This window comes from Schistocerca serialis, chromosome 1, assembly GCF_023864345.2.
Source record: "Schistocerca serialis cubense isolate TAMUIC-IGC-003099 chromosome 1, iqSchSeri2.2, whole genome shotgun sequence".
Taxonomy (NCBI): domain Eukaryota; kingdom Metazoa; phylum Arthropoda; class Insecta; order Orthoptera; family Acrididae; genus Schistocerca; species Schistocerca serialis.
The window spans coordinates 949,316,562-949,332,057 of NC_064638.1; the positions used below are offsets into that span (position 1 = coordinate 949,316,562).

Here is a 15,496-nt window from a genome sequence, read left to right on the forward strand (position 1 = left end):
TAATATTGAATTGGTGATGGTCATCTGCAGACGTGATCCACAAGTAGCAAACTCATCACTTTCAGTTGCAAGTGTATGCTAAACTGCTGAAACATATGGAGAAAAGATATCATAACAGTATAGAAAATACTTTTTTCAAGCTCTTAAAGTGTACCTAAATGGCATCTCTTAAGAGGATAATGAGAGATATCAAGATATTGATCTGTGTGTCTGAGCATACGTCCAAATTTTTAAATGCACACCAGAACTGTTTTATTACTAGCTACATTACAATACAGGATTTTCATTACAAGGCAGCCACTGTGTTTCAGTTAGGCAATATGCCTAGTCTCTATAAATCGAGAAACTTTTTGAAAAGTCTGTAGCCCTGAGCAGATGACATATTGCCTGCAGTGTTTTATAGTGCAACTCTACAATGCCACAACTAATGTTATTTCTGCTATGTCTTGTATTATGATGGTGTGTTAAAAAGTAAGGCCTCCAAATTATTTTGTTCTGTTCTCGGTAACAGTTGACCAAGCGAGGTTGTGCAGTGGTTAGCACACCAGACTTGCATTCAGGAGGATGACATTTCAAACTCGCGTCCGTCCATCATGAATTAGGTTTTCCGTGATTTCCCGAAATCGCTTTCAAAGGATGTTTCCTTTGAAAGTGCAGGGCTGACTTCCTTTCCAATCCTTCTCTACTCTGATGGGACTGATGACCTCACTGTTTTGTCCCCTTCCCCCAACCAACCAACTAATAACTGTCGAGGTATTACATGTCATGCATATTATTCAGTTGACTTTTCTGCTTCACTGATGCACGTAGCAACCCTCTATTACTAGAGGGCTCCAAATTGTAGTGTGTAACATGATGGTGTGTAATGTAGCTATGTCACTGCATGAGAAACAACATGCTGTAATCGAAATCATGAAATTGAAGAGTTCATCCACACATGGAGCACCCTGTCCTTCAGCATGACAATTGTTGCAGCACATGTGTGCTGCAACAATTAAACACCTTGTGTTCACTGCCATTGACCATCTTCCATACACGCCCAACTTGGTCCCATCCAATTTTCGTCTGTTTCCAAAACTTAAAGAACACCTTTGAGGACTTCACTCTGATAGACATGAAGCAGTGCCAGCAGAGGTGGGAGTGTGGCTCCATCAACAAAGTTAGACATTTTACAGTGCCAGTATCAACAAACTGTTCTCTCATTGGGTGAAATGTGTTCACCACTAGGGTGACTATGTTGAGAAATAAATAAAACAATGGAAAATCCAGGATGGAATGTAACGATACCAGAGAAGGAAAGTTGCTACTCACCTTATAGCGGAGACGCTGAGTCGCGATAGGCACACCAAAAAATTTCACACAAGTATAGCTTTCAGCCATTAAGGCCTTTGTCAGCAGTAGACACACACACACACACACACACACACACACACACACACACACACACACAAACACACAAACACACACACACACACACACACACACACACACACACTTTGCGCAGTGTGTGCAGTCTTAGAGAACTGAAACCACACTGCGAGCAGCAGCACCAATGCATGATGGGAGTGGCGACTGGGTGGGGGTAAGGAGTAGGCTGGGGCAGGGAGGGAGAGGGATAGTATGGTGGGAGTGGCAGATAGTGAAGTGTTGCAGTTTAGACGGAGGACATGAGAGAAGGTGTGGAGGGGGGAGGGGGCAAGTAGCTGAAAGGAAAGAACTAAAAAGAAATTGCTGTGGCCCAGTACTAGTATAAGCAAATTTCTTACAAACTGTTTCTGACATATCAGCAATGTAAAGCTTAAAGAGCAGTAGGGCTAATACTGAGTCTTGATGTACGTAATTTTGGAGGAATTGTTTGAGATGAATTGTCATTCTTTGAAGTGGCACCATTCAATAGAATGGTGAGGTAGCCAGTGTATATTGTGTTACACTGACACTATTACAATCTTGGATTTGATGCAAGTTATGGGATAATCTTATTTTTGTCAGCAACTAAATGCATTAGTGAACACAACTGAAAATAATGGAGAAGATCACTGAATTTAGGTTAGAAGCCGATGTATGACTACAGACTTAGCATATGAAACTAGTATATTGCTGAATGTTAGTGGCATAAATTTCCCCTTAAATTCTACTATGGCAGATGTCATTTCTGAATAATGATCACGGTACAAGAACAGTTTATGTTTTCAGTGTTTCTATCATGATTATCACTGTAAAAATTTTAAATTGTAGCATAATAAATAAATTTGTTTTTCATCCCTTAGTCATATGCTTTTTAACCAACGTAATGAAGGTGGTTATCAGTTGTTAGTCAAATGTTAAAACAGAGAAAGAAAAAAAAAAAAATGTGTAAAAAAAATTGCTTTATCCCGGTAACAACCCCATGTCTCTCAGCATACTAGTGTGGCCCCATACTCACTGTGGTATCATTCTGTTTTGAAAACTGAGGCCATTTTAATGGATGGTAAGTAAATCCACCTCATGCATTTTCTGAAGAGCCACTAGAGTGAACAGCTGTTGGGTAAGATAGGTTGCATTTTAAACTATGTCATCATTCTGTTTGTTCTCAGATACTCATCCCCATCCTCGATGCCCACACCCTCTCCTTGTTAGAGTTTATTTGATTGTTTTAAAGTCCAATTCTGTACAATGTATACTGCAAAGTTGTTTTAAAGTTGGTATTTCCTAATATTGTTCGAACAGTATCTCAGAAATCACTGCCTAATAGCACATCCACCTTGCACCATTTCTCTTTGGGGTATCAATGTTCCTTATATGTTTGAATTACTGGTGATTAGTAGACTCCTCCCCTTCTGCATCTGTTTTGACCTTATGTGGATTGTACATGGCTTTTCAACAGTAGAGGTGAACCACACTGTCTCCTGGCTCAGGTTCACTGTTAGTTTCAAATGAACAGTATATCTGTTGATAAAAGGCAGAGATGCTATCCCCTAGGTACTCCCCTTACATAACTTCCCCTCTAGAGATTATATAGTTCCATCAGTGACAACGTAGTGAATACTTGCAATGGTTCCCATTTCTTCAACCACAGTTAAAGGAGCCTGCCATGTAATTTATTTCCAGACTGAATACAAGATTTCATTTATATGCGCTTTGGGTTTCTGTCAGCATTATGTTCCTAATTACATGGGCATTATTGCTGATGACACATTAGACTGATTTTGACCACTGTAAGTACCTTCAGGTAACTAATACTGTACTAACATTTCCCGCTTGTGCCTTAAGAGGATGAATGTTCATATTTGTACTTAATGTGGCTGATCTACCTCTCTCTCTGAATACATCTTGAATTGATCACTGGATCTATGGAGGGGATTTCCTTAATGCAGAACAACCATATTTCTGTGCCACATATACTCTGGTAATGTACATCTGACATATTAAGGTGGGGCCCCTACAATTTTCAACTCACCAGGATAGTACAAAAAACCACATTTAAGATTGCTTTTGAATGTTCTGAGAATCTGGTTTAAGCCATCCATTTGGCTCCAAACTGTTAGTAATGGGAACAATGCTCCAAGTCCAGAAGCATATTTCTGCATTACTTGAGGGGATAGCTGTCTTAACTTATTTAGCTAGCCATTGAAAGGAGCCGAGGATAACCTTTGAACCCATGTGCCAAGCATCTTTTATACCAACATGAGCTGCAATTTTTCAGCCATCAGCATTCATCGTGCTCAGGAGCTGCTGGCAGAACATCCTCCACATTGAGGACAAGACCTTTCCAAGCAAACATACTGATTGCTCACTGGCCTTATTTTGTAACTTTCCAGCTATTTTCTTGAGGGGCTTCATTACAAGTGTAGTGTTGGAGCTCCCAGTGACCAACATAACCAAACTCTCTGACAACCTGGATTTTTAAGGACATTAGATCCAGTTCTAAGAGGCGTAGTTACCCAAGCTGTATCCCATGTAATCTCAGCAATGAGCGGCACCTTGTGCTAAGGTGCAAGACTGCCTTGCAGCATGTACTCACATCCATCTCCTGCCATAGTATTACAAGCCTGCCATTGTCTGCCATTCATCCTCAGGTGAGAAGGAACCACCAGTTCTGATGCATTGGATGGGTCTGACTGCAAAAGTAAGCACTTGAGAAAAACATGCTTCTGTGGAAGATAAGAGCAAGGAGTCTACTAGGGGGTTGAGCTTGTATGATAAAAGAAAAGTAAAATGCTTTGGCCCAGATAAACAGATTGTGGATCCATTGAAACTGATACTGCTATTAATTAAGCAGGAGATCATTCTGTTCAAATGTCTGATGATACTGCATTTCTTGCTCTTTCTGGTGCTTGTCCTGCTGTGGCATAAGTTGATATTGTGGCAGCTGTCACAATTTGTAATACTACTGCCAGCACTAGATCCATTTCTTTGTGTCACACACAGAGAGAATGTAGGCCTTATTGTCAGTTTCATAACTGTGTCTGCAGACATTTATTTGACACACACAAATAATAGAACAGATCACAGGAAATTAGTTTGTGGGGCTATTTTTCACTCTACACATTCCCAACTCCACTCACACTCTCCAGTTACTTATCTGTATAAATCCATGTGACATCCAGCAATATCTTGTAAAAGTGTAAATACCATTGCTTGCACTACTTGTACTCTAAAGAGTGTTTGCAAAAAGTTTCTAAAGAGTAAGATCTGCCGTATTGAGTTTCAGCCAGCTTAGCACTGAATATATCATAGGCAATATAGCAACAAAACTATGGCTGATGTACCATATGCTGTATCCTTTATGTGAAGTAAGTTGTAAGGGGTTAACTTGCATAACCACTGTTATTTAGTCCTATTAGCAGTGAAGTGTATGTTGCAGAAGTGCCCAGTGGATTTGTGCAGCTTCTGTGGGCTCTTCTTCTGCCTAATTATCCTTCTCCCAAGGTGTAGCACATTGGACAGTGTTAACATTGTGACCTGATATGGAACATTTCATCCCATTAATGGGCTAGTAATTAAACATGCAGTAAATTCTCCTAGTGGGTGCAGGGAATATACCACATGATGTGTGAATGTACAACATGATGGTGTAGCAATAATACTTCATTTGCACAGCATCATAAAACACACCCATATGGTCACAAGTTCTAAACCAAACTGTCTTGTCTCTCATCCACACAATTATTCCCTTCTGTCCCTTGAGTTTTCTGAGCAGAGACTTTGATGATGCTGGTGTGCCCACAAATATTAAATATATTGAATAACACACACACACACACACACACACACACACACACACAGCATTCCGTAGCCTAAATTCACAGATATTGAAATAAAATCTGATTACATACCGGTAGTTCCAGTTAGCAGATCACCTGCAAACAGTAGAGCAGATATCATTCTAGTCACCAAAAACCAAAGCCAGTGTATTACTAGCCTCCACAGGCTGCTTGCGCCACATTGGTCTCTTAGAATGATGGCAGGAGTACACACATCACATGGGATTTTAAGTTTTATTTATATTGGTTTTATGCACCTGGTGTCTATCAGATCTTACAATATGCCCTTTGGTATGTTATCTGGCCTGGCTGGTTCAAAATTCATGCTACATTTTGACAAGCATCTTTCAGTTGTACTCAATGTTATTATGACAGTCCACCAATGTGGTTTGACTCTTAATTTGGACAACTTCCCCAAAGCTGGAGCTCTGTAACTGTCCATCTGCAGTATGGAAATGTAGCTATTATAAAGCTCAAGATTCGTCTATATTGATGTGAAACCAATGGTTATGAATAAAGCTCCTTCATGCAGCTGTGTGGCTTTTGGATTTTTATAATTGTCATAATTTTTATGATAATTTGAATGGTTATCGAGTGTTGAGTGCTATTACTGTTATTTACGATGTCTCTGAGTTATGGTTGGCCTCCTCACAAAGTTGCTTGTAAAACTGGAATGCTGGAATATAACATTTATGCAGGTCCCTACTGAAGCTAATAAACCTATAACAGGAAGTTGTATACATGCATTCAAGGACAGCAATGGGCTTTGCAAAAGGGCAGAAAATGTTTGACACACACTGCATTCTGACAACATTTGTTTTCTGTGTGAAATTTTTCGTAATGTGGTCTGCAAACAATTACTTTCATAAGGCTGTAAATTATTTTTTAATTTCATATTTGTTTCAGTTTGTAACAGTGTCACAAGATCTTATTTCAGAGTTGGTCATATTAGTTCACCTGGTTTTTTGTTACATTGTGGAGTATAATAGTAAATGGAATTAACATTGTCATTCTGAAATTAGCTGTATTGCATAATTAAAAATTTGTTAACTTGATGAATGACAATATGTGAATGGTAGTAATACGACATTACAGTACTCGCATCCGTGTATCATATAGTACATTAAAAACGGGTATTGTATTCTATATTGTGTGTTTATTGTCTGTTATATTACAGTACACACACTGTAATGTTGCAGTTGATGCACCGTATCTAACTTGTTAAATAATTATTTAGAAGGCAGTCATATAAATGAATACCTGTCTTATTATTATATCCTTTTGTGCTATGAAAGTGTTCTTCCCTAAAGTTGAGATATTCCAGGATTTAATTCCATAAGCTGTTATTTAATGGAAAGAAGCAAAGTATTTAACTTGCTGATTTGTTTCTGTCAATGCTCGCAATTGCACAGAGTGCAAGAGTGGCAGAACAGAGTTGTGTAACAAGCTTCAGTTTTTCCCCCAGTTTAAACTCCCGTCGACATTCACACCCATAATTTTGAAACTGTTGCTTTACTTATTAATTATTTTTCCATACTTTAATAATCGTTCATTTGTGTTGTACACTTTCATGTTCAGAATTGAATATACCTGTTTTATGGAAACTTGCATGTATTTTTTATTTATTTAAATTGGAGATGATAATGTGTCCATTATTAACTAATATTTTTCATTTGCCTACAGGACACTTCTCTATCTGATTTTTGTGCTGTTCCTGGGATCAACATGTCAACGCTATGTTTTACTCACAGACTTCATGATTGCCTCTAAAGTTTCTGTTGTTAGTAAGTAAAATTTTTAAGCCCAGTTCATTTCTTAAATATTATTTCTAAATCCTTGCTGCAAATTTCTACATCTACAGCCCCTATAACTATGTTGGTATGAGATTGTGCACTGTGGAACTTTTGCTTAGGGGTACTATGATTCTCTGCTTCAACTAACCAATGGAGCTGGCCACTACAGACTCGTAAGCTACTGACTTGATTTTTTCTATGCAAGCGAATGTCTGTTATTTTAATATAATTGTAACTGGTTGTTTCATAAATATAAAGTTTCACTTTGATACAGATGCTGGAATAATGAAAAGTGTGTAAACATATAATGAACATGTCTTAAGGATGGAATTAATGATTTCTTGTGTGCTAAAGGGTAATGAAAAGCAGCATGTGTCAGGTGCCTCATCAATTTCCTGTAATACTTAAGTGAGAAAGTAATTCTCGCATACACCAAACCATTATTTTTGCCCCCTTGTTGTTGTTGTTATTGTTGTTGTGGTCTTCAGTTGACAAACTAGTTCAATGGAGCCCTCCATGCTACTCTACCCTATGCAAGTTCCTTCATCTCTGAGTAATTTCTGCAACTTAAATTCTTCTGAATCTGCTTAGTGTATTCATCTCTTGGTCGCCCTCAACGATTTTTACTCTTCACGCTTCCCTCCAGTACTAAATTGGTGATCCCTTGATGCTTCAGAACGCGTCCTACCATCCGATTCCTTCTTCTGGTCAAGTTGTACCATAAATTCCTCTTCTCCCCAATTCTATTCAGTACCAACTCTTTAGTTATGTAATGTATCCATCTAATCTTCAGCATTCTTCTGTAGCACCAAATTTCAAAAGTTTGTATTCTCTTCTTATCTAAACTATTTATCGCCCGTGTTTCACATCCATACATGGCTGCACTCCATACAGACACTTTCAGAAAGGACTTCCTGACACTTAAGTGTATACTCAATGTTAGCAAATTTTTCTCCTTCAGAAACGCTTTCCTTGCCATAGCCAGTCTACATTTTATATCCTCTCTACTTCTACCATCATCACTTATTTTGCTCCCCAAATATCAAATCGCATTTATTACTTTAAGTGTCTCATTTCCCCGTCTAATTCCGTCAGCATCACCTTGTTTAATTTGACTACATTCCATTATCATCATTTTATTCCTGTTGATATTCATCTTATATTCTCCTTTCAAGACACTGTCCATTCTGTTCAACTGCTCTTCCAAGTCCTTTGTTGTCTCTGACAGAATTACAATGTCATTGGCAAACCTCAAAGTTTTTATTTCTTCTCCATTGACTTTAATCCCTACTCCAAACTTTTCTTTTGTTTTCTTTACTGCTTGCTCAATGTACAGATTGAATAACACCAGGGATAGACTACTCACTGCCTTTCCAACCACTGCTTCCCTTTCCTGCACCTCGAGTCTTATAACTGCCATCCGGTTTCTGTACAAATTGTAAATAGCCTTTCACTCCCTGTATTTTACCCATACCACTTTCAGAATTTGAAAGAGAGTATTTCAGTCAACATTGTCAAAAGCTTTCTCTAAATCTACAAATGCTAGAAATGTAGATTTGTCTTTCCTTAATCTGGCTTCTAAGATAAGTTGTAGGGTCAGTATTGCCTCACATATTTCAACATTTCTATGGAATCCAAACTGATCTTCCCGGAGGTCGGCTTCTACCAGTTTTTCCATTCATCTGTAAAGAATTTGTGTTAGTATTTTGCAGCCATGACTTACTAAACTGATAATTCAGTAATTTTCACACCTGTCAACACCTGCTTTCTTTAGGATTGGAATTATTATATTATTCTGGAAGTCTGAGGGTACTTTGCCTGTCTCATACATCTTTCTCACCAGATGGTAGAGGTCTGTCATGACTGGCTCTCCCAAGGCTATCAGCAGTTGTAATGGAATGTTGTTTACTCCTGGGGCCTTGTTTCAACTTGAGTCTTAGGTGGACCTCACTCACTATTGCTCACCATAATTGTTTGTTTTGTTATTAAATTATTTTTGCCAAATAGAAGAGTTTGACTGAAGAATGAAGAAATACTGGGCCCTAAGAAAAGAACAACGCCCAAAGAAATGATTGACCCAGCGTACCCCAAAGAGGGTGAAATGAAAGATGAAGAAAGAAGAGTTTGACTATGGATGCTAGCAGCTACAGCAACTCGCTGATATTTGGCAGTAATTGCCAGTGTAAGGGTGTTACATAAGCTAAGAACCCTTTGACCTTAAAGCCTGTGAAGCCATTCTTTGGATTGTAGTATTGGTTAAATTGCATGCCTGTGAAGTATTGTCTCAGTTGTGCAGCTGGATTCATGATTTCCTGTTAGAAAGCTCACAGTTCACAGTAATTTATGGAAAGTCATCAAGTCAAACAGAAGTGATATTTGGTGTTACCGAGGGAAGTGTTACAGGCCCTCTGCTGTTTGTAATTATATAAATGAAAAGGAAAGATTGCTACTCACCATATAGAGAAGATGTTGAGTCGCAGACAGACACAACAAAAAGGCTGCCATACATGTCGAACTTTTGGCCAAAAGGCCTTTTTCTAAAATAGACAACACACATACCTTCACAAGGACAACTCACCCACACATAATCATTGTCTCTGCCTGCAACTAAACAGTAACTGGATGTACACATCATGATACAAGCTCACATTACAGATGTAATAAAAGGCAGAAACATGGATTAAAAAAAAAAAAATCAAATCCAAGCCATAGCTTTAATAAATACTATCTTAAACAACATTGATTGATTTTGGAAGCACATAACAATGCTGGCACAACCAATCTTAAAACTGTTCATATTATCACTTTTTCATAACTCTTTTAAGTGAATTAGACAGTAAAGTAATGGTAAATACACTGGTGCCCAAAATTAAAGCAACAAACTGCTATTTCTCCATCCTGTGTCCTCATGATATAATCATACAAACTATCAACAGATGTCGTGACAGTCATGTTCTACATGGTAGATGGCATTGCAATCAACGGACAACCACTCCAGCAATGATGTCAGGGCACATATCAAACACTGTGTATACAGTCACAGATGGTGCATTATGGCACAGAGAAGAAGCCTACATACTCTCTGCTGTGGAGGGCCATATGAAGATGGAAGCAGGAGAATTGCAAACTGATGGGACCCGATGGCTTAATGTGAATTATTCTGTTGTTTCTCCAATGAGTTGACAGTTTATAGAGACCGAAACTGTATCTGAGGACCAAGACAGGGCCGACCATGTGTGGGCATGACGGTACCACCTTATTACTGCACTACAACTGGCATCTGACCTCGCAACATCGCGTGGACGTGTTGTATGGAGACAAATGGTGTACAGAAGGCTCCTGCAGAGTGGCCTGTATTGTTAGAGAGCTGCTGTATGTTTCTCTCTGGCATGACTTCACAGAAGGGAACATCTAGAGTGGAGCTGTCAACATGCCACCTGAACGGTCGAGCAGTGGGCCAATGTTCTTTTCACAGATGAGTCCCGATTTGGTCTGGAGAGTGATTCTCAACAGATTCTCATCTGGAGCGCATGTGGAACATGATTTCGGGACACAAATATTGTGCAAAGGGACCGATACCGAGGAGGATCCCTAATGGTGTGGCCAGGGATTATGTTGACCACTCAGACACTTCTTCATGAAATTGTATTGGTAAATCAGCAAGATTTAACTGCTGTGAGATACCTTGAGGAGATCTTGGGATCCCAGGTGATTGATTTGTTTTGGGAAACATGGCATGGCCTGCTCACTCTACCAATTTGAATACTGTAGAGCGTGTCTGGGATGCACTAGGGAGGCATATTGCATCACGTCAGCATCCACCAACCACTCTCCAAGACTTGGGAGTTGGTCTGCAGGAAGAATGGGCAGTATTGCATCAACATGAGACTGATGACATCATTCACAGCATGTCCCTTCGTTGTCAGGTCTGTATTGATGCCAGAGGTGGTCACACCCCATACTGAACACATTAACCAGTTGTCAGAATGTTTGTGCAAATCCATTAAGTTGAAAAAAAATAAAATAAGTAAATAAAAATAAAAATGAAGAACATTTTTGTCTACCGTTATGCATGTTGCAGTTGATGACATTCTGTGTTCTTTACATTGTTTCTACTTTATTATCTCCTGTTTACACTGTTTTGTGGTAAAAGAAATCCAACGTTCTAAAATTTCCATTTGTTACTCTAATTTCGGACACTGGCATAGTTTGTCTGTCCCCCCCAAACAGTAAGAAGTAACCATGCATAGTTAGGTTTAGGGTGTTTTTAATTCTGTTGGAGAATTCCTATATGATACACAAGAGCAACTTGTGTGTCAAAATTAGACTCACAAGAAAGAGGTGACAATCATTTTTTATTATGTTTTTATTAGGTAGCTTTCTTGTCTGTTTCTCTGCTCAGTACAAATTTTGCAGTTGATTTTAAACTAACTTACCAATGCACTAGTAGAGCCTTGGAACTTTCACCATAGCTCATAACTGTATGACAGTGCTATATCAACTCGCTTTCTTGTCTGGTGTGTGGTAGAGAGTATTGTGTGTACCACTGCCATTTCCCCCTTTTTCTGTTCCAGTTGTGAATGGTTCACAGTATGACTGATTACTGGTAGTCCTACATGTGAGCTCAACTCTCTAATTTTTACTTTCACAGTCTTTTTACAATATTAACCTGGGAGGAAGCAGTATAATGGTTGACACAGATGAAGAGAAAAAACCTGAAATTTACCTCATGTCTTAGATGTAAAATCATCAAAATGTTTTACTTTAAATTGATTGAAAAATTTCTCATACACAAGATTAGAAATCAGAAAATAATTACTTAAATAAAAATGAATTTTTAGTATATCACATTTTTAAATTGGACTAATAAATATAAAGGAATTTCTTCTAGCCCCATTCAGATTCCTGACCCAATCCAGATAGTTCTGAAAATTTGTGAATTTTCAGTAACTATGAAAATACTTGTAAGATTTAAAATTAAAGTTGTGGAGCGCAAGCATTATGTAATTGATGCATGAGTACTTCACCTCCCTACTGTTATCTATTACATGTGGCCCACATTTTTCATTTTAAAACCTACAAGTTATTTCATAGCTATTAAAAATGCACAGTCCCATATATTCAGGACTTTTTTTATATGGTTAGGAATCATGGGGCTAGGATAAACTGTTTTGTACTTCTTAGACCAATTTAAAAACATATACGAGGGCGGTTCAGAAAGTAACCTCCGATTGGTCACAGTGCGGGTTGTGGGGGGAGTAGCGACGCCGTCTGTGCGTTCACGCACTCAACAGGTCAGCCGGCATCAAGCCGTGGTCGAGTGAACGTCGTACCTGCGCTAGTTTAGTTTTTGTGGCAGTTTGAAATGTGTGCTGCAATAGAAAACCCCGCCAAATGTGAAGTGCGTGCTGTCATAAGGTTTTTTACAGCCAAAGGATATTCTGCAGCAGCTATTCATCGTGAGCTTTGTGCCGTGTACGGACCAAGAGTTATGAGTGAAGGAGTTGTCCGTGAATGGGTACGTTTATTTAAAAGTGGACAAGAAAACGTTCATGATGAAGAGAGGAGTGGTAGACCATCATTGGTGACTGACGAACTCGTTCAGACAGTTGATGCAAAAGTTCGTGAAAATCGACGTTTCTCAATGTCGGAGTTGTCTACTGGTTTTCCACAGATTTCTAAGACTCTCTTGTATGAGATAGTGACAGCAAGATTGGGTTACCGTAAGTTCTGTGCACGATGGGTGCCCAAAATTCTTACCGACCACCACAAAACTCAAAGAATGGCCTCTGCATTAGACTTTCTGCCACGTTATGAGGACGAAGGAGAACCATTGTTAAACAGAATCGTGACCAGTGACGAAACCTGGATTAAGTACGTGAACCCTGAGACAAAAGAACAATCAAAGATGTGGGCACATTCAAATTCGCCTACCAAACCAAGAAAAGCCTCGCAAGATTTTTCTGCCAGAAAACTGATGGCAACGGTGTTTTGGGATGCCAAAGGGGTGTTGTTGGTTGAATTCATGGAACGTGGTACGACCATTAATCAAGACGTGTACTGTGAAACAATAAAAAAGTTACGACGGGCTATACAGAACAAACGCTGTGGTGTGCTGACTTCCGGTATCGTTTTTTTGCACGATAACGCCCGTCCTCACTCTGCTCGCAGAACAACGGCCCTTCTTGAGTCCTTCAAGTGGGACGTTATCAACCATCCACCTTACAGCCCAGACCTGGCGCCAAGTGATTATCACCTCTTTATGCATTTGAAGAAATGGCTCGGGTCACAGCGGTTTGATGACGACGAAGAGCTCAAAGATGCGGTCACAGGCTGGCTCCAGGCACAAGCGGGTGATTTTTATGCAGAAGGAATTTCAAAGCTTGTGAAGAGATACGATAAGTGCCTCAATCGCTATGGAGACCATGTAGAAAAATAGTGCAAAGATGTAGTTGTAAGATGTATATATTAAAATATTTTTATTTAACTTGGTGTATTTTTTTAAATCAACCGGAGGTTACTTTCTGAATGGCCCTCGTATATTAAAAAGAATTTTTATTTAACTAATAATTCGCCTTTTAGTATTGCATTTATGATATTTCTATAACTTTCAAACCACAAATCATCCAAAAGCTATGTCAAACAATCTGGGGAACATTGCCATGCACTCTACATTCTTCTACTCTGGGTCTTGGCTTCTCAACCAATGAATGGTCGTCCTCAGTGTGGTTAAACAGCCCACACATACAAAAAAATAGATGCAGCTAAATAACATCATGAGAATGATTGCTGATGTCATCAAATCAACCCTTAGGGAACAGTTAATAGTACTGAATCCATCCCCTCAACTACAACACATGAATGCTGTCATGAATGAGTACAAACAGATTATGGATGGTAAAAATCTTATAACTCAGCAAGATATCGGTGATGCAAATCATAACTGATTCTGCTCATGTAACGACCAACAAAAATAGTAGGGGCACTGTGGATGATGAGGAGAGTCATACAAGCACACTGACTCAAGAATGAACAGAACAACAGAATAATAATATGCCATGCGACACTCAAAAATCACTGTGATTTGACTTGCCCTGCAAAACTTGGTCACAGCTAAACAGAGGAGGGGCAGTGTCTTGGGCTGGTAAACCTCCCTGATGTAGTGTAGCTGTTCAGAATGCCCTGAAAAAGTAGGAGGTGAGATCACGTGTTATAGGCAATGTTGCATCAAACCATCGCACTTCACTTGGCATTTGTCTGCTATGCTGCTCAACAATACAGTGTGCTGACTGTTTTCACCATGGCGTTGTTAAATACATATGCAGCCATCACTGTAGGACAAGTTGAAGCCACTCAGCATGCCATGTCGGTGTTCACACACCCATTGCACTCTGCGGCATTGGTGGGTTCTGGTCAATGGAAGCCAAAGCAATGACATGCTTGCCACAATTTCAGCCTGCAGAAGATGCCATTGAACCATCGACGCCGACAGGTTGCAGTGCTCCAATGTTGCGCCAACACTGTGGTGGAAGATGTTCTGTCCATTACAGTCAAGCAGACAAGATGGCAGTCATCTTATGCTGTGGTCACATTGTGTCATCCAGTAGCCTGTTGATGCAGTGCTGTCTTCTTCTCTCCATTGGTTCCAGATACGCCGTGCTATTGAAGCAGCACGTTGTGCATGAGCTGCAGTGTCACAGAATGACAGACATGTCTCCCAGATGACAATCATTCGGCCCTCTTCAAAAGCTCTCACATGCCGAGATTCAAACCTGTGATGGATGTGAGGCATAGTGGCACTTGGTTACTCATTTCCATTTTGTATGATAACTCCACACTGACTGAGCATTGCATGACACAGACCCGTCTGGTCACACAAAAAAGGGCACTATTGGACCTACATGCACATCACCAATCTGCTAGTTAAATCACTTATTATGGTTTGCCGTCCTACACATCCTCTTATCATGGCATGTTGCAGACCATTGATTCTGAGTGTTTCACTTTTTACAAACAGTAATGTACTGAATTCATTTCGCTCCTATGGTCTAGGGATAGCCTCTTTGATTGGTAATCAAAATGTCCTCTGTCCTGGGTTCAAACCCCATCACTGCTTAAATTTTGAATAAAGATCATCAGCAATGACAGCCGAAGACTTCCGACATGAGAAGTCGCACTCAGTCTGCCAGCCACCATGTCAAAGAGGGCAGAGGAGTAGACAGAGGTTCAGGCACTCCCTTGCCCTTGGCGTGGGAAACTGGCCTAAAAAGTGGAAGAATCAGCGATGATCAAAGGCATGAGGATGCAGAAGGCAATGGAAACCACTGAATTAAAGAGAAATATAGCGTATATCCACAGGATGTGGCCTGTAATTGAAAGTGTCATGATAATCTCCCCATCAGCAAAAGATTTCAGTCCAGTCCTCCGTTGCGTTTGCAGGAGAGGGCTGCCAGGGGGGAG

The 15,496-nt window shown here is 39.7% G+C and overlaps 1 protein-coding gene across 3 annotated transcripts in view; it reads left to right on the forward strand.

Annotated features, from left to right (window-relative positions):
* LOC126412647 (solute carrier family 12 member 8) overlaps positions 1-15,496 on the forward strand; it is a 200,744-nt gene that overhangs the window by 114,430 nt on the left and 70,818 nt on the right. For all 3 annotated transcript variants that reach the window (XM_050082350.1, XM_050082358.1, XM_050082341.1), the window contains exon 7: positions 6,927-7,027. In XM_050082350.1, the coding sequence (XP_049938307.1) occupies positions 6,927-7,027 (101 nt within the window). The remainder of the gene's footprint in view (positions 1-6,926; positions 7,028-15,496) is intronic.